General features: G+C 38.4%; 1 protein-coding gene across 1 annotated transcript in view; it reads right to left on the bottom strand.

Annotated features, from left to right (window-relative positions):
• Positions 1 to 8,061: 8,061 nt before the first annotated feature.
• CNTNAP5 (contactin associated protein family member 5) overlaps positions 8,062 to 22,242 on the bottom strand; it is an 831,640-nt gene continuing 817,459 nt past the window's right edge. Inside the window, exons 22-24 of the mRNA XM_059394484.1 lie at positions 19,891 to 20,109; positions 18,380 to 18,451; positions 8,062 to 15,404 (exon numbers count right to left, since the gene is read on the bottom strand). Coding sequence (XP_059250467.1) covers positions 15,208 to 15,404; positions 18,380 to 18,451; positions 19,891 to 20,109 — 488 coding nt within the window. The 3' untranslated portion in view covers positions 8,062 to 15,207. The remainder of the gene's footprint in view (positions 15,405 to 18,379; positions 18,452 to 19,890; positions 20,110 to 22,242) is intronic.

Here is a 22,242-nt window from a genome sequence, read left to right as displayed (position 1 = left end):
TTAATATTAAGTGCGTTTTTGGTATTAGTGCTTATTTTTATTATCATCATCAAATAAAAATGATATCAATGAACAGCCCAATAACTGAGGTTCCTATGATAGCCTAGTATGTTGCTACTGGAATGTATTTTGATAAGCTGAGTGGAAGACTTATCTCTTAATCAGTTATTAATAATCAACTGAAACTTTATAAATGTTTTCCTTAACATGAGTTTACATTTAAGGGACAGTTATAATATTCAATATAAGGAAATTCAATACATGTTTGAAGACCAGATGATAAGGATAATAGTTAAATTTTCTCTTTTCTTCATGGTTTTAGAGATTCATGTTCTACTTCATTTTTGTTTTCATCAAAATCTAAATATTTTGTGGGATATTTTAAAATACCTTATATTATTTTCTGAGCACTCACCACAAAACTCTCTGTCCCACATTCCTCCATAAAGTTATCATGGTATTTTAGTCTGACATTTAACAATTGATCCATCCATCAATATGAATGGGTGTCCCAAAGCCTTTTATATTTTCCATGTTTTCCCTTTTGTGTATGGGAGAGGCTACTAAGGCTTGCCACTGCACTCAAAAGGCTCAGAGACTGACAGGCAAACATGGAAACAGGTAACTGGTAAGCAAAGTCCCAAATAACACAAGCACACCTGTGTTGCAAGAGGAGAAGAACTGAATGGCCAATGTATACGGCATCTATGAAGAATACACACAGGAGAAAGAGTCGTTTATTTTGACTTTTACTTACATTAAATATGGCCTTTTTTGACCTCAGTTTATTTTCTCCTGTACAAATCCATCCCCTTTATGGATATAAGTGTGTTTGTTATATTCTTTAAGGTTCATCAAGCTGTGTCACCTTTTTTTTTCTTCTTCTTCTTTTTTTTTTTTAATAGTACACTTTGGTTAGTGTATAATAACATCCCAAAATATATTTATTTCTTTTATATTAATAATTCTGCCTAGTGAGGTTTGTCTATATATTTGGTACGCTCAATTTCTTAAGAGGAGTTATCACAACCTTTAAAATGTATTCTAGGACTAAATTATTATTAAATAACCTCTATGGCCCTAGTTGAGTTTCAGTTATAAATAATCACTTTTTTTTTTTTACAGATTTTATTTATTTATTTTACAGAGAGAGATCACAGGTAGGCAGAGAGGCAGGCAGAGAGAGAGGAGGAAGCAGGCTTCCTGCTGAGCAGAGAGCCCGATGCGAGACTCGATCCCAGCACCCTGAGGTTTGTATTGCCATCATTTTTTGAGAAGTCTTTTGAGATAGAATTGATCAAAACCTTCTTGAAAAGAAGAGAGATGGCTGTTAATTCTTTCCATCTTATTCTTTTACTCTTATACCTTTTTGCTGAAATAAATTAAATTGGTCTAAAAAGATTTGCTTTCTTTCAGAATCTTGTGTTCTAATACTATAATATCCCATGCCATTTCAGGTTACCCCAGATGAATTATTTGATGGTTTGCTAGGATTTTCTTTTTTTCTTCCTCCCTCTCTCTCTCTCTCTCTCTCTTTCTGACTTTTCTGAATGTTTCCTTCTTTAGAACAGGTAGTTAGGGTCAATACCAGGGAGCATGGCCAAGTCCATTGAAAGGCTGAAGAACATGGCATCCAATTCTTCTGATTTAAATATGACACTGTTCCTGGTTCGTCTTTATCTTTCAACACTCAGATTCGACCTTGCAACAAAAATGACAGTTATTTAACTCAAAAATACATATTCAGTTTTGTTAAAAGTGAGAAGTAAAAAAAGTCATACAAACCCTCAGGATTTTTATGGGTTTCTGTTAAGAGCTCTTATTTTCTAGAAGACTTTTGACCAAGTGTCTTATGTAAATTTTCATCTTCCTCCCCACCCCCCCTACTTTCTTTGCTTGGCATTGTCTTGCTAGCTGTAGTCTACTTAAATTTAATCTTTAAATAGCCTTTCTTTATTCTCTCTGCTTAGCTATTTTGTCTGTATTGTCTATCCCAACACAACAATGGAGATCTGGGATTACAGAATTTGATTCACCATCCCTACAATGCCAACTTAAACATGACATCATTTTAGGAACTTTGGACAAGGTCACCAGCTGGAGTGCCCCAGCCACCCAAAGTCCAGCAGGGATTCCTCACCAAAGGAATAAGGAATCAGTATCTTACTATATCTATTGCCCATGAACAATGCAAAGTTTTAGAAGCTTAAAACTAACTGATGAATCTTCCTGTGCGTTGACATCATCTATGCTAAGCAAACAAAACTGCTTTTATCCACAATAACATTTGTTTCCCTTTATAGTTGCTTAACTTAATTAACTTAATCACACAATTATATGTGTAATATGGTCATATCCCGTGGCTTCTGTAAAAGTTGTTAACTTCAACTTCCTTTGGGTCTCTCAAGCTGAACAAACAAGATTATGACAAAGAGTCTCCATTGTAACTCACATTTATATATGTTTTATGTATAACAGGTGTTTTCATATTCATAGTCTCTTTTGTTTCTTATTTTCATGGCAACATTTTGAGGTAAGCAGGAATCTGAGGTAATCCAGCCCATACCTGTCAAAGCTGTGGCCCCAGGAACACACCGGTCTGCTTTATACCTTTCCCCATTCAATCAGCTCAAGGGCAGTCTGGATCTTGTGAATCTCACAACGTTCAGAGACTTCTCCACATTCTCAGCCTTATTTTCTATATTGTGTGTACATTTTCATGGTATTGGTCTCCAAAAGAAAACAAGCGTATATTTTATATTTCCACCTTCTATACTAAAAGGGGATAGACTTCAAATTCAATGAATGTTTGTCTAATTAAGGGGTTTGCAAAGTATGACCTATAGGTCAAATCCGGCCAATTGTTTTTTTGTTTGTTTGTTTTGTTTTTATGTTGTTTTGTTTTGATTTTTTGTATAGCCTCTGAGCTAAGCATATCTTTTTGCATTTATAAACTGCTTAACAAAATAAAAAGAAGAAAAAATTTCATTGGGTATGAAAGTTATATGAAATTTAAATTTCAGTTTCCATGCTTTTGGAACTCAGCCATGTTCATTACAGAGTCCATAGCTGTTTTCAACTAAAACAGCAGAATTAAGTGCTTACAACAGACACTAATCTTTAAAGCCCCAAATATTTACTATCTGGCCCTGCCATATTTGATGGATATTTTCTCCCACTCTGGGTTTGAAAGTGCAATAATAATAACTAATATTTGTATTGCTCTGTATAGTTTTAAAAGACACTTTTGTATTTCTTTTATTAATTACTAAAAACAACTCATATTATAAATTAGATACCTAAAGCTCAAAATAGTGGTTCAACTGTTCCTAGTCTATGCAGTTGAGAAGAGAGGATTGGGACCAAATGGAAATCTTCTGAAATCAAATCCCATCTAATGCTTGCTTGCATATGTTATAACCGAAAAAATAATTCCATTTCACTTTTGCACATCTCTTATTTGTCATCTTTGCTTTCCCTATTCCAGTGAGGAAACTTTGATGTAAAAGGTCATTGTCACATCTTTGCTGAGTTGCCTGTCAATTTTGGAAAAGAACTTCCTAGCCTCATTCTAAGCCATATTGAGCTATGTACAATTTCCTGAATTGGCACACTCACTCTTGCCTTGGTGCTTTTGTTCAAATGCCATTTTCATTCTCCTACATGCCATTTTCAACTTAACTTCTGATCATCCTCTAGACCTATAAGACACAACTGAAACCACACCTTGTTTAGTCAAATACCTGCTCTCTGCTCATGTGTGTTAATTGGAACCTGGGCATTCTCTATAGCACCTGCTATATAGGCATGTTGTTCATGTGCTGGACTCCCCAAGGATTATGGTATTATTCCTATCATCTTACTCAAAATCCACATAGAAATTGCTGAGTAATATTTGTTGATGAATGAATTAGAGAAGAAATTAATGGTTACTGTCAAAAGTTAAGTAAAGTCCATATTACACTGTAAAAATAATACTAAAAAGTTATCTTACAAAATCTAAAGGATGACAAAATGTCTTTTATAATAAGATAAAATGCTAAAGAACGTATATACACATCACAAGATATTGATACATTTTTATTTGATTTCTGACAGTTTTATTTTTAACTTTGCCTTTCCTTATAATTTAAATAACAAGGCATAAATGGGGAGTTCACCATCTACAACACTGCAGGCTTTCAATTAATATCCCATCATAAAGTCTCCTTAAAAAGCTCACCAGCCCCTTCACAGACACCCAAAGGGAAGATCCACAGGCATAGAAATACACTACAACATGAACATCCCTTCAGAATTCCAAGATGGTGCCATGGCTGATGGAAAATCTCACCTATTCATTGGAAAGGAACAATTGGTTTTTTTGTTGTAAGTTTCTGTGCTCAAAATGTTTTCTATGGGCTCTGGCTTTAAGTAAACATTGGATAATGCTATTCTCTTCCAGAAGCACTCTGCCTCTTAAGACATCTGACAAGTAAAATCAGCTACACTCCTCATTCACAGGGATTGGCTGGGCAAGTAGGTACATCACAGAGAGTGTCGTACAGACACAAAATGATTCCTACATACTCTCTTGGTATCTCAGTTTCAGTGTTATTTCAGTGTAAATGGCTATTGACTGAGAACCCCTCAGTTTTCTACTTATAGGCAGGCTTTCTGTTTACCTTTCTAGCTGGAGATTTTCATTTAATTTCATTGAGCAGTAGAAGCCAGGGACAGAGCAGTTGTACCAGGTCAAAATACAAGATTTGAATTTGTTTTAGCTGTATTTGGGTATGGCTAGATGTGGTTTTAAGGCTGAAATTGGTTAAATCTTCCCTATTCCAGTAACCACTCATATCAATCTAGGAAATGGGTGTTAACATTCCTATTTTCCAGATGGGAAGCTGAGGGTAAGATTCTTGCCTAAGACTACACAGATAACACAGTAGGCATTGAATCCAACTGTCTGTATAATCAAAGACTGTGCAGTTCTTTTAGCAAATTAATTTTCTCACACTAGATATATTTATCTGAAAAAAAGGAGAAAACAATACCTGTCAATAGTTTCATTATGACAAAAAAAAAAGTAATGTGTAGAAGTACCTGACATACACTAAGTCACAGCAATTAGTAATTATTTTGTTATTACATTACTATTGAATGAGGGTACTTGGCTCATGCCAGTTATCTTCATAAAGTCAGTATCTCTTAAATGAAAGCTTTGCACACAACAAAAGGCCATGGGAGACAATGTCAAGTCGTTACACTCTCCAAACCAAAGTGTCAGGGACTTGAGAGCTACCACCTGCCCTTTCACCAGGAGTGCCCTCCTGAGCTCTCCCTTGATGGCGTTTGTCCTCTGTTCAGTGAAAGATATGCTCTAAGACAGGCTTTAATTCTCTAAGGCCTATTTGAACAGTTGAAGCTCCTCAGAGGACAAGGCTGAAGTAGATTTGCCTTTTGGCTAGTCAGTGCTGTCATTAGTTAGCGATGGTGTTTCCTCCCCACGGACGGATATCACATTCCACACTGGGCTTTCAGCAGCCGGCACACTGGTGTCAGAGACTGTACAAACTGTCTCAGATGTGCAGATGCTGTGAGCTCATCTACCTGATCATATGTTGGCTCTTGGAAATTTTTTTTTTTTTGAACCTCCATGAGCAATGTAATCAATTCAAACACAGTTTAAAAATTATATTAAAAATACCATGAAGTTGTGGCGCCTGGGTGGCTCAGTGGTTAAAGCCTCTGCCTTCGGCTCAGGTCATGATCCCAGGGTCCTGGGATCGAGCCTCGCATCAGGCTCTCTGCTCAGCAGGGAGCCTGCTTCCTTCTCCTCTCTCTCTGCCTGCCTTTCTGCCTGCTTGTGATCTGTCAAATAAATGAAAATCTTAAAAAAAAAAAAAATACCATGAAGTTATTCCTTCCCTGTTCCTCTGCCCCATATTTTATGTCTGCTTGGACTCAGAGACATTTTTTTTTCTCTTTTATATTACAGGTTTAAACCAAATACAGATATGGCAAGTGGGTAAGATTAACACAGTTCATTAAATTTGCATGTTACTCTCTGATTATATCATGGGACTAGAAAGCAGCTCATGAAAAAGAGGGTGGGAAAACCAATATATTTTTAGTACTTGAGTATTATTTTAAAATCTATTGAATGAGGCACTGAACCTCAGAGATGAGAAAGGACCTATTTATTTGCTGTCCTTCAGCTACTAATTAGTAGAGTTGGAATCTGAACTCTGACTTTCTGGCTAAAAGTCTGAAAGGACAAGTTCTCCAATATAAAAAGAAAATGAAAACATTTAAGATAATTGATGTGTTTCATTATTTACAATTATGTACCCACTTTTGTGGGGAAAGGGCATCTTAAAGGTTTATTTATAGCAGAGCCAGAGCTAGAACTCAAGACCTCTTCTAGTCCAATCTGCTTGAGAACTACTACTGAGTCTCCTTGCAGAATAAAGTATGAATGCCTTTTCTATGCCTGGCTCTATTAAATTCTGTGTGGTATGTGGCCATTTGTTTTCAAAATGTTAGGAAATGATAAAGAGACATATAATGACAGGTAGCATTTATGGAGGGTTCCACTGCCCTGTTCATATAGCTAAGTGGTTTGCATGTATTACTTCATTTGATACTCAGGGTTTCTAAATGTTTTGTTAATAATTTTCCAGTTTACATCTTCAAAACCCAAAGATTATAGAAGTTAATCTATTTCAAGTCACATAACTAGAGAATGGGATTTTATGGGATTTGAGCCCTGATGGTGTGCCTGGCTCTGATGTCTATGAATCTCTACCATATAATTATATTTGTACACCTCTACATGAACATACATATAAATAGGTCCCCATGTATCCAGACCAGGCCACATGCCTGAACTACAGACATATACCTAGATACCTGCTTGACATTTCTATGTATTGTTTAGTCAGAATCTCAGACAACAAAATCCCAAATTGAATTCATGATTCATGCTTCCTACCTCCCAGCTGCCATTCTCCAAAACAAAGCTATTTGCTCCTGTCCATTTAGTTGTTTATGCTTAAAATTTAGTTTTTCTTGATTCCTTTCTTCCCCTCACAATCTCCTTTGAGTATATCAGCAAGCCCTCTGGGTTCTGTCTGGACCAGCTACTATTACAGTGTCTTCTACAAGAGTCTTAATCCAAACCACCATTGTCCTCTATCAGAATGATTGGGTCCTGGGATGCCCAGATGGCTCACTGGGTTACAGCCTCTGCCTTCAGCTCAGGTCATGATCCCAGAATCCTCGGATGGAGCCCCACATCGGGCTGTCTGCTTGGCAGGGAGCCTGCTTCCTCCTCTCTCTGCCTGCCTCTCTGCCTACTTGTGATCTATGTCAAATAAATAAATAAAATCTTATAAAAAAAAAAAAAAGAATGATGGGTCCTAACTGTTCTTTCCTCCTCCCTCTTCTTCCCCTATAGCCTGTTCTTCATTGAGAAGTGAGATGTGTGTGTGTGTGTGTGTTTAAGGTAAATCTGACATTATCACTTTCCTGTCTAAAAAACTTTGCCAGGCTTTAATTTCTAGTTCTTGACCAACTACCCCATACACAGAACTGTTAATAAGGAACTTATGAAGTGAGTTCTATTTCATGAAAATGGATGTTTAACACATAGAGTCCAGTTGGGCTTAGGACTCTGAGAAGAAAGGGAAAGTGAGACAAGATAAGAAATGTGGCTGCTGGAAATGGGAACTGAGGAAGGCCTCACAGAGGCCCAGGATTTTACATGGGGAGCTGAAGCCAGGATGCCTCCAGAGCCCTGTACAAGACTTTTGACCAAGCCAACAAGATTACTCTTGTACACATGTGAGCCAGGCATGCAGGCGAATATAATTCAGCTGAGTGATGAGACAGCCCATGACCGCACATTCAGGCCTCTTGAAATCAATAAACCCAGGGAGTGGGAGTTTCATGTTTCTCCAGCAACACCACAGGCCATGTTGTCTGGGAGTTAATGGTCTGAGGGATAAGAATGGCAGCTAAGGGATTAATTGTTTGACTCCTCATTAACCCAAGAAAACACAGCAAGAGACATTTGGCTTCCACACAAAATCATACAAAATTCTCTCTTTATTAAATATACATTATTTACAGTTTAAGTCTTCCTTCTGTACAACAGTAACCATAGAAAACAAAGAAATCTAAGGCTAACTTTTATTTTTCCCCATACAGTGTATTAAGACATGTTACGTGGTCTACAAAACGGACTTGGAACGAGGCAACATCACTTGGGATTCTCTTTTAAGAATAAAAATGAGAAGGGCCAAAGGAAAAGCTAGACTCTGGCATATCTACAAAAGGAGGTGACCTGTTTTGTGCTTTTGCCATAACAAAAAGTCTGACATATAGATTTTGGAGGGAGAGGTTATTTTGCATTTTATTGTTTGTTTGTCAAAAAATAATCTCCCCACTCCTTCTAATTCCTCAAAAAAGAGGGCCACTGCATGCCAGAGAGAGATGGATCTCCCATCTGAAATGGGCATGGTAACATTCTGATGTAGAGATCTGCAAACTGCAGTCCACAAGCCAAATATGACCTATTCCCTGTTTTTTGTAAATAAAATTTTATTAGAACATAGCCATGCCTCTTTGTGTATATTTGCCCCTCTTCCTGCTGCCAAAGCAGAAGTGAGTATTTGCAACCAAGACTATTATTGGTTTGTAAAGCCTAAAGTATAAATCATCCAGCCTTTTACCAGAAAACATTTTCTGACTGCTTATCTATTAAGTCCTAGAGGCAGACTCTTAGTTCCCCTTTAGCCTGCATTTGTATCCCCAGTGACAACCCTGGACACATTTTTCTTCTTCCTGTTGACTGAGGGAAGGGACAGCCTAAGACATTACAGGGTATCAGAAGGCCTGCCAACTACCAGCTTCAGAAGGAGAAAAGTCTTGGTGTTGGACCTCCCTAAATGGGAAGTCCTTCTTACACTATAACTATGCTGCTTTAAAGCAAGGTTTGGTGTTTTTGTTTTGTTTTGTTTTGTTTTGTTTTGCATGGATATTTAAGGCAGGGCAAGGTTACATACGTTGACACTGCCATTCAAATAGAAGAGATTATGTTAATATTTCATGTAAAGCCTTTGGGATGGGGTTGACTATAATGGAAAAATATGACTAGGCAGATGCCTGATAATATTATCCCTCAAAGTTTCACTGAAAGTTTCTACTTATGGGCCTTCCAATGAGTCTGCAGGGCAATGCAATGTTCTTCTTGCATGCCTAGAACCTTGTTCATATCTTCGGAAGCTGCTGCTGGCATCTGAAGCATGAAATAACATGATGCAAATGCAAAGAAGACAAGGATTTAATTATGGAACAATTAGATTCACCTTTGGTCATGGTCTAGTACTACTCTTCCAATTTTATCCTGGTATTTTGTAAAATTTTCTGTGTCACTGGGAATGATTGAGAAAGCCAGTGTTCCCAAGTAGTGTTAGATGGTGGGTTCCTGGTAGTATTCATTGTTAGGGATGGAGAATATCACATGTTTTTATAACGTGTCATCCTATGGCAGGACCAACGAAGGGGAAAGAAGGACCCTTAGACTGATTTCAGGACCTCTACCCTTATACATATGTGAGTTTTGATTCAGGACTGTGGATCTAAAGAGCTTTTTGACAGTTTATTTCCCTTAAAATTGTGTCTGGGTGTTCAACCTGAGCAGGGTGTATCATTGTGATGACAGCACTAAAGCATCCTGGGAAAATCTTGATGAAATAAAAATACTGAAAAAGAAAAAGATGTGGTTGGTGTAGGGCTGGGAAGGGTCAAAAAAAAAAAATGTCATGCGAAGGTGGGTAATGAATTCTTCATGCATGATATTGCCTCTTTCCCTAATGTGTAAGACAATTATCTAAATGTACGGAAGGGACTCCTGAATTAGGAGCCACGAAAGTGGGAAGAGCTGCTGCCACTGATCTATAGTGGGAGCAATAACCCTCCACACCTGAGACGGCCACCAACTATTGCCACAGATTCCCTCCTCCACCTCAGCATGTTCTCAGCAGGTGTGGTCAAAACACCAACACCAACTTTTGCCTTTATCCTTGCTCATGTCTGCTCAGCCACTTTGTAGTCTATAAACAATACAAAAGACAGACAACTAGCTTACAAAGTACAATATTTCACTAAAAAAAATGTGCTTTTCTGTTCTTCCTCAGAGTACCTTAGTGCAAAATAAGAGAAAAATCACTCAAACATAGGAAGAGTTCAATATTAAAACCTCGTATGAAGGTTTCAAACAATTGCCAACTCAAAAGGAAATCTATCCCTACTGAACAGATGTGTATATGTGACATCCTGGAGAAACTTGGACTAACAGCCCTATTTTACAAAGTCTTTATGTATGTGTCTGTTTATACTGTTTTTCCCTTTAAGAGGTTCAACTACTCAGGATTTGTGGGAGCAGAGATGAAAATTGGAGACATCCAAATCTATATACTATATGCTCACCAAGTAAGGGGGTTGATGAGGGGAAGAGAGGACAGGTTGAGAAAGAAACAAGAACAGTATGTGGAAGAAATTCAATTACACTGTTTTTTTTTCTTTTCTTTTTCAATAAAACATTGTCAAACTGCATGAGAGACATGAAATAGCACTCAGTTATCCTCCATGTATTCTAAAAGTTTGGGGTTTGCTTACACCTTATTCCATTAACCACTTTCACATCTGCAAAAACAAGGAAATCTCTTTATTTACTTGATCCACTTGCGACATGTAGGACAATTGAAGCCTAAGTATGTCAAAGCCTTTAGGCTAAAGAAAAATGAGTAGCAGAGCTACACACTGTCTCAGATTCCCCTTAGCAGGCTGGTGTTACAATGTGGATTTGATAGATTGCAGCTATGGGGGAATTCAAAGGAACCCAGGGCATTGGTGGACAAACTGTCAAGGCTTTTTAAAGAAAGATTTCAACAGCCTGGTTTCTATTTCCCTGAATATCCTGGAGAAGACAGTCTGTTTTTAGCTTCCCAGTGTGGCTTCTCCAAGTGAATGAGCTTCCTGCAGAGAAGAGACAGGTGTGACTTTCTGGATTGGAAAAATTCACTCAGGGCACAGAGGTGAGACCTCACTTAGATGGACAACAACTTTTAGTCAGTTATTTACTTGAAGATACTTCATCTAGTTCTCTGAGATCATTTTAAGTAGAGTCAAATTGTTCTTGGGGACAAAGAAGGGTTTTAGGAGGGGTGGAAGGACAGCAGACACCTTAAAGGACATTCAGAAGAGCAAATGAGACACAAGAGGTCATAAACACATGGCTTGAAAAGAACAGAAAAAAGAGGAGGAGGGGAGTGAAAGTGGAGATTGCTGTCCCTATCCCACAGAGAGTCCCCAGACCATCAACTGTCGGGTCTGACTGATGGGAAGGAGGATTTTCAGAAGACCCCAACCTGAAATGAAGCAAGAATGGAGAGAATTGCACTTCCTCCAAGGGACTTTACAGATAAGGACCATCATTTCCTGCTGTTCCTAAAGAGTTAATCAGTCTCCCTCTACAGAAAAGTATCTGAATAGATAGGTATTTGCTTTGAAGAAGAGAAACAAGGCAGTTTATGGAAGGTAGAATATACAAGAAAAAATTATGAATATCTTCCCAAAATTTATCCATTTATGTGTTTAGCCAAGTCTTTGCAAAAATGATTGCTCAGGACCTTCACTCTACATTCTATGGAACAATATGTACCTCCCCTGATAGACTTTGAGCCCCTCCAAGGGCAAGAACAAGGTATAATTTATATGTGTACAGTCCATGTCTAGTGCAATCCTTGGAGTACTGGGCATTCAATAAATAAGTCATAATGAATTAAGAAAGGGAAGAATCTATTTCTTTTGTTCCTATCCTGCTCCTGCTACCTTGTGGTGGGCCTGGGGCTAACAGAGGATAGAAATCAGGTTAGTACCACCTCTGTCATTACTAATGAGAACAGAAACTTTTATAGAATCAGACTCAGGACCCTTAAAATAAATCTCTCATATGAAGTTTAGAATGAATAGAATAGGCTAAACTATCCATAAATATGTATCTAGAGAAGTGAGAAATGTCTAATGCTCTAGATGAATTCTCATAGAGACCACAGCAGTCTAACCTATATGCACAATGAGTGATGCGGTGGGTGTTGAATATAATTTAGGGTAAGCAAATGTACTGCTGCTTACATAAATAGGCTTGTTTGGTGGGAATTACATCAATAAAATATCCCCCTTAGAGTGTGAAATTGCATAGGTGCTTTTGGTTTTTTTCTGTAAAGGAACCATACTCCGTAAAATCTTTTTGCAATCAGCAGTTGCCAAGGACTGAGGGTTATAGTGGAGAGTTGTGGTGGTCCAGCTGGTGGAGCATATCAGGAATCTTGATTAGCCAAGCAGAAAACAGTGGTTAAGGAGGGGACAGAATGCTTTCAATGACTATTTGTTTTAAATTATAATCACTCAATGATCCAAACACTCACACACTTGAACAATTGCACAAGACTACATGGATTTAGTACCACTGAGGAAAGACAGGCAGAGATAGCACTTATTTCTGAGTGAAAATTGTGTTTTGCTTTGGAGGGAGCAGCTTGCTTATTTCCACATACATCTAGTGAAAGTTAGTGTTCTCTGGGGTTATGAAACAATCCAACCCTGTAAAAGTAATTCTGGTTTAGCCCTGAGACTCTACTTGTAAGAGTAGATTGCACGGTCTTGGCATTGGTTTCTAGGTCTGCGGTACGTCGTCATGTGTATGTATACATCGTCTACGTGCGCAGGGAGGTGTGCTGGTGGATTCTGTGGTGCAGATGTGGCAAGGATAGAGCTTCACAGATTCTTTACCCTACAGAGCTCCCTATGAGCATATGCAGGTAGATGAGGAAAGCAAATACTCTGGGTTCTCCATTGCTTATATTGGCACTATGTCAGCAAGATAGAGTCCTTGCTTTTCAGAGACTTGAATAATGAGGGTTTCCAGTTTTATTACTCACACCTTCCTTTGCCTTTCCACTTCACTATTGGAGATGCTTCAGGCTAAACCCACTGCACTGCATGGTAACTTTTATTTCAGGGGACAAACGACTATGTACCCAAGCAAAAAGCTGATTTATACAGTCTTTTTATGGAAATAGAAAGTTCAAAAGTGAAAACTGGAAATAGGGGTGGACAGGGCAGGAGCAAACAATATTTAAAGATCGTTCCTCTTATTAATGGATCATGGATCTAATTCAGAAAAGCTAGAGGGGGAAAAAAAAAAGATGTCCATGTTGGAATCACTTTAAATAAATTGACTAGAAAAATCATATAATGGAGTGATTAAGAATCCACAGAAAGTTTTAAGAAGAGAATATATATTTAAAACATCTTAAAATTGAGAAATAGGATTACAAACCGAATCCTTACCCATGTGCTCAGACACTGAAAGAAAACCCTGAAATGGATTTGAAATGAGATGGAGCTAATGAGTTCCTTATTGGGAGCCTGACCACGCAGGGGAGTGTTAAATAATCAGAGGCAATAGACACTCTAAGAGCAAGATGGAATTTCTGCTTACTGTCAAGGCTGGCAAACTGCGATGTGGTAATTGTTTCCCAAACCGAATCTGTCTTGTAAAGAGAATCGGCAAGTACTTTCCACATCTGTGGATCATTATCCTGGCATCCCCAGCATTCTGGAGGATTGATATTGTCTTCCCCTTCTCTTTTTCTCCAGGGTGGCCCTGAGGCAAAGAGTTAGACCAATTGCCATAGCAAAAATCATCAGGATTCTTACCACTACCTCGTGGATGAGTTTGAGATGCCTTTTTTAAGGAAGAACTGTGTTTTTTCAAAGCTTTGTTATCAAGAGGGGCAAAGACCCTGAAACTTACCATCATCTCATCTGGGAGTCTATGCCTATAAAAAGATGTGTGCGGGGGCCATTATATCCACAGGGTGTAGATGACTTGAAAACGTGATGTACTGTAGAAGCTACGGATTCCTCAAACTAAGCAGTGAGGATTCTCTAGACAAACCATAATGGCCCATCAATCAGTATATCCAGAGCCTCCCAGAGAATGGCTCCGTGGACAGAGGTGGGGTCATTGCGTTTGCCCTAAAACATGAAATCTGCATTCACTTTATTCACCAGATCTTTGGTGAGTGGATGGAAGGGAAGAATCCTGCTTGGTATTTCTCTTCTTTCATGCAGTTTTTTTTTTTAAATTATTATTTTGTTTTTGTTTTGTTTTTAAAGCTCAGTTAAGATGGTTTAAGCTCTTTAATGAAACTGGGTACTATTTTAGACTTTTATTAGAATTTCTTTATGCTGAAATAGATATATATCTATAGATATAGATATAGATATAGATCTCAGTATAATAAATCCAAGAAAAACCTATCTAACATTTCTTACAAAATTGGAAGAGGCATTTTTGAAGTTATAGAACATCTACTTCCTAGCAGCTTTCTTTTTTACCTTCTAGTTTCAAGCTACTATTCCCCATGCTTCCCCCAGGTTTATGCTATTGTGTGCTGTTCTAAAGTGTCAGTCCCAGGAGAGGGTGGTAAAAAAGGAGCAAAGGAATAGCTCACTACTATCAGGAATCCTATATTTGAAATATTCAGGGGACAAAAGTCAAAGTGAAAAAAGGTGATGAGTTAGGGCTATGGGCGTCCTATGGTAAGGAAAATCAACACAAAACAAACCTCTCTTATTCCTTTAGAAGTGTCACTGAAGTGAACCAGGCCTTTAGCATCTTTTTTCTTTACCCTGAGTTCCCTGGTAGGAATGAACTTGAGGTGGGGGAGGATGTCAAGGATGAGTGTCATACGCCTAAGTCACAGAGCTCAGGTTCAAAGTAAGCCTGAGGTTTAATGCGAGACAGAACGGCTGTGGAACTAAAGAGTGCATCTTACTTAGAAACTGGAAATACATAACTAAATATGCACATGTGCACACATGTGTCTCTTCTTTGTCTAGAGGAGTAAAGTCAGTCTCTTAAGTGATCATTATCACCACAATGAGTTTGTCAGAAAGGAAGGCAGTGGCCATAGCTGCCTGGTCTTCTGGGCTGGATCAAGGGGATGGATGCTGTGGTTGATCCTGGTATGTGCCAAAAATAATTGGCACACAGACAGGAAAAGGAGAATGACCAAAATTAAAAGATAGGAGAAAGGAGAAAAATTTAACAACAACCCAAAAGAGAATATTAGGTGACCCTGCAGGTTTTCAGATGAAATATTCCCGCTTACACTCGCTCACTGTATTTTGCAAGTCAATGTCATTTCTAAAGGAACTGTCCAAATTTTCTGGGTATTCCTTCTCCTTCATCTGGTTAGTACGGTGTGACTGCTTATGCTGGTAAAGGAACCGGGTCATGATGCCGATGATAGAGAAGATGATGAATATCACCACCGCTATTACTCCTGTTGATAAAGAGGAAAGAAAGAGAGAGGAAATCATCAGTTCATGCACTCAAAAGAGGTGATTCAGTCTAAACAGGGAACCCACTTAGGAGAAAGAAACAAAAGAAACCAAACAACAAACTCTACCGCATGCCCAGAACCGAAGTCCAGCTGAAATGTGTTCAATCTTCAGATATAAAAAACATCTCCTCTTTCAGACTGGCCAGGAAGAAAACCAGTGTAAATCAGAGAATGACATCATATAAACATGGACTCAGACTGGCAAAGGACTTCTTAATAATTTCTTCAAGTCTTGATTTAAAAAATGCAACAAAATCTTTTAATTAGCACATTTGTCATATTTAATCATTTCCTGCTTCTTGCAACCAAGAAGTTTCAGAACTACTTTAGCACCCTGGAAAACCATGGTGAAGTGTCCCAGACTTCAAAGTATGTTCTCCTGATGTAAATTCACTTAAGGTATATGTTTGCTTTGCTGAACATGTTTTGTTAATAATGACAAACTTCCCAAACATGTAGGATGTTCCTACACTGCTGTGCACTCTGCTAGGCATGGGACAGCTCAGAGACAGTATGCCTCTGTCGTTCAGAGATTGAGAGTCAACTGAAATGACAGTCTTCTTCCAGTTAGGTCAGATTTCTGCCTGCTTTGACTGCATGTGATTTTACTGCATTTACTCGGCAAGTTGCCCTCGCTGACTCAAAGGTCTTGTCTGTACCTTTGCCAAGAAGCCTCTCGAGATGCGAAGAGCAAGGTCAGCAAAAAAAGGGTGAAAATGTAAGAACTGGTGACTTTTAAAGAGAGAATGGTTCTATAAATGAACATAGGATTTTCAACATTAAAATATGAGAAGTATTTATGATATTCAAATATAAGTTTATTCCCAAGAAAGCACATATTTTAATGTTTTTGTTTTTCTTTCTAAGTAGAACATATAATGACACAATACATTTCTTTTAGAAAGATAGTTTTGGATATCCTGTATCCTGATTTACATAAGCATGGGCATTTAAGAGTTAAATACATTGACTGCACATTTTCTCCTGATTTGTTTTAGCGCCAGGGCCATGATTAAAACTGCATACTTTTTTTTTTTTTTTTTTTTTTAATATTCAGAAACCACTATGCAGCATTTTCCCTGACTATTTTAGAATAAGGCAGAGTAAAACCACCTAAGTTAACAAATGTGAATACACTGGGTGTTAGTGAGTTACTTCCCTGACTGGGGTGCAGCTTTATGGGATAAAATACGGAATCAGTTTCCACTCCTTCAGTACACAGACTGTTCAGAATTAGAGGAGTTTTCCCAAGGGATTGAGATGCCTTTCCTGTTCTTAGAGGCTCACAGAAGCATATAACTGAGTGGGAAAATGTCAGCAGTCACAAGTCTTTTCTTCCCCTGTCAAATGGGAAATTTTAGGAAAAGAAACAGGCACTACATTCTTTCCTGTGTTTCTTGCTTCCAAACAAAAATCAGGTTGGACCCTCTTCCCTGAAGCAGAAACTCAGGTCAGACATTTTAAGAACTACCTTAAAATGGTTTTTGTTCTTCACAACTACATTATAATGGTGCATTTCTGTGCTCCCACAAGCATTTGTACTTCTTCCCTCAAAATATCATTTTCTAGTTCTATTGTTGCTGTGAGTTCATTGTGGACAACCTCTATGGCTTTCGCCCATGTATTCCTATGCTCAGCGCCAGGCCTGACCCTTAGCTCAGATTCATTAAATAGAAGTTAAATGAATGGATACTGCTGACTTTTAAAAGAACTCCATCTGTTTGATGGCTGCATAGTATTCCATTGTGTATATATACCACATCTTCTTGATCCATTCATCTGTTGATGGACATCTAGGTTCTTTCCATAGTTTGGCCTGATATGAGGAAGTGGTGATGCAACATGGAGGCTTAAGTGGGTAGAAGAACAAATGAAACAAGATGGGATTGGGAGGGAGACAAACCATAAGTGACTCTTAATCTCACAAAACAAACTGAGGGTTGCTGGGGGGAGGGGGTTGGGGAGAAGGGGGTGGGATTATGGACATTGGGGAGGGTATGTGATTTGGTGAGTGCTGTGAAGTGTGTAAACCTGGTGATTCACAGACCTGTACCCCTGGGGATAAAATATATGTTTATAAAAAATAAAAAATTAAAAAAAAAAAAAAAAAAAAAAAAAAAAAGAACTCCATCTGGTGTGGATCCGCTCATTTAGCCTGCCAGAGGCAGCAATGGGGGTACCTGCTAGGGCTATGGTTCTTGGATTGCAATGAATTCAGTCTCTCATGGGCATCTTATATTAAACAAGGTTTGGGAATCATTCTGTGTTGCAAGTCCCAGAAGGGGTGGGTGAAGCAAAAAGTAAGTTAGTGAAGGTAGCAGCCAGGCTATGGCAGGATAAAAAGGGGTGAGACCGACAGGCAGTGAGAAAATGGAAAGACAGGGGAGGAAGGAGGGAGAGCTGAGCTCACAGCAGAGCAGATCTGTATCCATAACCATATGTGCTGCTGGATTGGAAACTCCGTTCCTGTGGGCTTCACCCTGCTCATTAGATCCAACCCAAATCACTTGGTGGAGAAAACCAATAGAACTGGGGCTTCACCAATCTGTCTGACCCAACATGGCTTCCTCCCATATGTTTTATTGGTGTGCTTTGTTTGTGCTTTAGGAAAACTGACAACTGGATGAAATGAATGGAGGGCACACTGCCTGTCACTAAGTAAATGTTCCAGCTGTTGACTCAGTAGTCAGCTGCCTGATGCATCAGGACAGGATGAATCCATGGTGATGGGGATGAAAGGGGAAAGGGTGCCTTTGATCACGTCCATGACTATTCATGAAAAAGCTCATGGTCTGGAAGATCATGCAGGGTTCTGGATACTAGATGGCTATAATTAAGAAAGGAATCAAATAAATTCCTCGCAAGTACAGGATCGTTTATGACCCCTCTGCTTTCAGCAATAAGGAATGATTTACCTCCAATGACGGCTGAGTCACTTCGAACAGCATTAGTGAGTGGTTCTCGCTCATCTGTCTTCCCAAAGGGATCTGCAAGGAGTAAAAGACATGGCATTTCACTCCTCATTCTGGATACAGGGAGGAGGTGTACAATACGGATTTGAGATGACACACCTCTGGATTAGACCAAGTGCTCTCAAACAGTTGTGAGCTTACATTTTTTTAGGAACCCAAACAAACATACACACAAAAAAGCTTCTGAGGTACACAACTTCCACCCCATAGTTCCGTAACTATTAGCTTCTATATCAGCTATAAGATAATGGGCTGAAACAGATGATGGTAGAACCCACCCATATCTGCTTTTGCCTACAGTTTACTTCTTGGCCTAACCTAGAGGTCCCTCTCTGCCTTGTTGGACCCTCCCTCTTCATGACAATGGCCTCTTACCTCAAGCATACATGTGATTTCTGCTTCAGAGGTTTCTTTAGCTGCACAAGGATCTGGAGTCCATTGACAGGGAAAGACAAAAGTGCTGGAGGATTAACACCCCTAAGAAACCCTCACTGACAGAGAGAGGCATTTCACTACACATACATTAACATGTATGGTAGAAGAAGAAAGAACATCAATTTGAAGGCATGGAGACCTGGCTTTGAATCTTGATCTGCCACTTGTTGGCCTGGTGACAGTAATTTAGATGCATTTTTAAATAACAAATCTTCAAATGTATTAAAAGGGGGTAATGATACTCATATGCATATAGCACACATGGAATTTTCAAGACCTATAGCATCTGCCATCAGTATCCCTGTATCTTCAAGGAAACGCCTACAACGTGACTATTGTTTTTCCTGCTTCACAGATAAGGAAATTAGATTGAAGCTATTTAGTAACTTGTCTGGAGTTATAGAATTTATCCATCAGAATTCAAATCAAGGCTAGTCAACTGTCCCATTCTTTTTCCTTCTATTATACCTCACTACTGCCAGGAAAATACCAAGCCTGGTGATGAGTAGGCAGCAGCAAAACTCAGTCCCCTTTCTTTGTTCATGATTAATAACTTCTTTGACAGTTGATTACCACAGTTGATTAAGACAAATCCTAGGGATATTTCAAGACTCTATGATGATGGTGACTAAGGAAAGACAGAAAAGGTGTTTTAGGGATGATAATAGTGTGGGACTTTCCTATTATTACGGAAGGCTGATTTTAATTACATGAACTACATTAGTTCAACAACCAGCCTTCCTCTTTCTGACCCTAAAATTAAATATATATATATATATATATATATGTATTAAGTTCTAACTACTAACTATTGAGTTATAACTACTCATCTATTAAAAGTAGGATTATATTCAATACATATAAAATTCAACCATGAGAAACCAGTCATAATTCTTAACTACCTGTAATCATATAAAGTAAGGACTTGTATAATACTAGCCTTCAACCTACAACTTCTTGAAGATATCGAAAGTAGTGCTACCAGAAGAAGGCAGTTCCCTGAGTATTCTCCTGTGTACCTGATGAAGAGTGAACTGTGGTCACTGCGTTCACATCCGCATCCATCATGGAGCCACAGCTGGATTCCGTCAGGGTCCCATGGACAGTCACAGGTGCAATGGTGGTGTGACGCAGGGCTGCCTTCAGGGGTGCTACCTGGTTATACTGGACTGAAGACAGGCATCCAACAAAACCCAGGGTGTTGGCTTTGGCAACTACAGAATCCAGTCCAACATGCTCTGCAACATGAAAGACACGCCTGTGTTTTGTGTTTGTTTGTTTGTTTTTTCAAATTATGCTCTATATCCTTTTTAAATAATGTTTAAAATTACAGAACTTACCTTAGAATTCTTTGAGTCTCTCCTCGTCTTCTCTCCCCAAACCTTACCCTACACTATAAGCATCAATTTATCAACCACATATCATGGAAAACTGTTAGGGCCATCTCTGCTTTCAATTAATATTTAAAACTTCCAAATTCTCATTCATATATTTTATGAACTATAACAAAGACTTAATAAATCTGTTCTACACTCTGGATGTTTTATAAAATTCTTTCATTATCCCCGTCACCATTTATCTACAGATGCTTGGGATTAGTTCAAGCACACTACAGTGCTCATTACTTTGCACTCAAAAATGTCGCAAGTAAAAGGCGAAAGATTTATGCGATCTGAAGAGAAACCAGACTTTTTGTCTTTGTCTTTGTCTTTTGTCTTTGTGACATGCAACAGATCTGGCTTTGAAGATCTGGGGAGAGAGCAACAAGCCAAGGAATGTAGACATGTTGCATGTCTTTCCTCCACAGTCACTCCTGCTTCTAATTCTCTCCTGTTGCTTTCTTTTTTCACCTTAAAGACTCTGGTGAATACAGCGGGCTCACTCAGAAGTTTCAGGTTATTCTCCCTCTTTTAAAGCTAGCCGATTAGCAACGTTAATTTCATTGGCAACCTTACTCCTCTTTGCCACTTAACCTAACATATTCACAGGTTCTGAGGATAGGACTTGGGTATCTCTGTGGATCGTTATTCTTCCTACCATTACATGTCTGAGATACCATGAGAATTTTCCAGGTAATGATAATGAAAATTTAACAGAGATGTAAAGTGACACTTCTTCAAAAGTAAAAGAACATTGGAGCGGGGGTGGGGGGGTGGAAACTACTGATTTCCAAATATTCCAATAAATATCCTATAGTAGTGGTACATATTTGTTACTCATTAAAGGATCACACATATGTTCATGTTTATTTCTCAATATGGACTCCAAAAGACTTTCTCATAAGAGACTTTTTGAATACTGTTATGTAACAGTTTCCCAGGCCAAAGAGCCTTCTTTAATGAAGACAGCGTACTTTTGCTAAATGGCACTACAACTCAGTGTACCCTGCTCTAATTCCAAACACACATTCACTACTGATTGGTAGTTCTCAAGGGATAAAGTTAGAGATTAGAGCATTTAAAATAAGAGGAAGAAGATAGGAGAAGAAAAGCAGAAACTGACATGAAGTTTTTGCATTGTAGGATTTCAAACCAGTGGAAAGTGACATGTCATTGTCATTGTGCCTTAAGGGTCTAAATCAAAAGTGTCAGATCTCATTCCCAGAACCCAGATAGAAAGAACCCTAGATCAGGGCCAAGGTCCTTGGAGAACATCAATCTAGTGACTGCTAGGGATACAGGCTCCAGGAGCAAGAAAAAGCACATGGGTAAATTGGGGAAAATGACAGACAACAACATTCTCTTCTTAAAGGAAGAGATGTTTTGAATAAAGTCTTATGTCTAAAGTGTATTTATTCTAGGTGTATAATAAAGATGGAACCCTGGAGATGTTTCTGAAAAGAAATGAAGAGGATAAAACTCCCTGATAGGAGAAAATACTCCCAGTACGAGGCCGGATATAATGATCTCTCAGATCTTTACATATATGGAGATGTTAATTAATTAATTAAAATATATATTAGGATGACTACAAATTTTTTTCTTCATATAGCCTTGTTAACTAATATGTGGTAGGTAATAATCATTTATTAAAGAAATTTAAAAGTTACAAATACTCAGTGGTCCCCATCTATTACAAGTACCTATTACATAACTATGCAATAACTGGTTTTAAAGTATTTTTCTTTTTCCCCTCAAAAGCTCTTCCAGCTATTTGTTACTATTATCCAAAATTTACAAAGGAAGACACTGACTCTTAGAAAGGTTAAAAGATTAAAAATGTTCATCATCACTAGCCATCAGGGAGATGCAAATTAAAACCACATTGAGATACCACCTTACACCACTTAGAATGGCCAAAAGTAGCAAGACAGGAAACAACATGTGTTGGAGAGGATGTGGAGAAAGGGGAACCCTCTTACACTGTTGGTG

This window comes from Mustela nigripes, chromosome 3 (assembly GCF_022355385.1).
Source record: "Mustela nigripes isolate SB6536 chromosome 3, MUSNIG.SB6536, whole genome shotgun sequence".
Taxonomy (NCBI): Eukaryota; Metazoa; Chordata; class Mammalia; order Carnivora; family Mustelidae; genus Mustela; species Mustela nigripes.
This window is presented reverse-complemented; position numbering and strand designations above follow the sequence as displayed.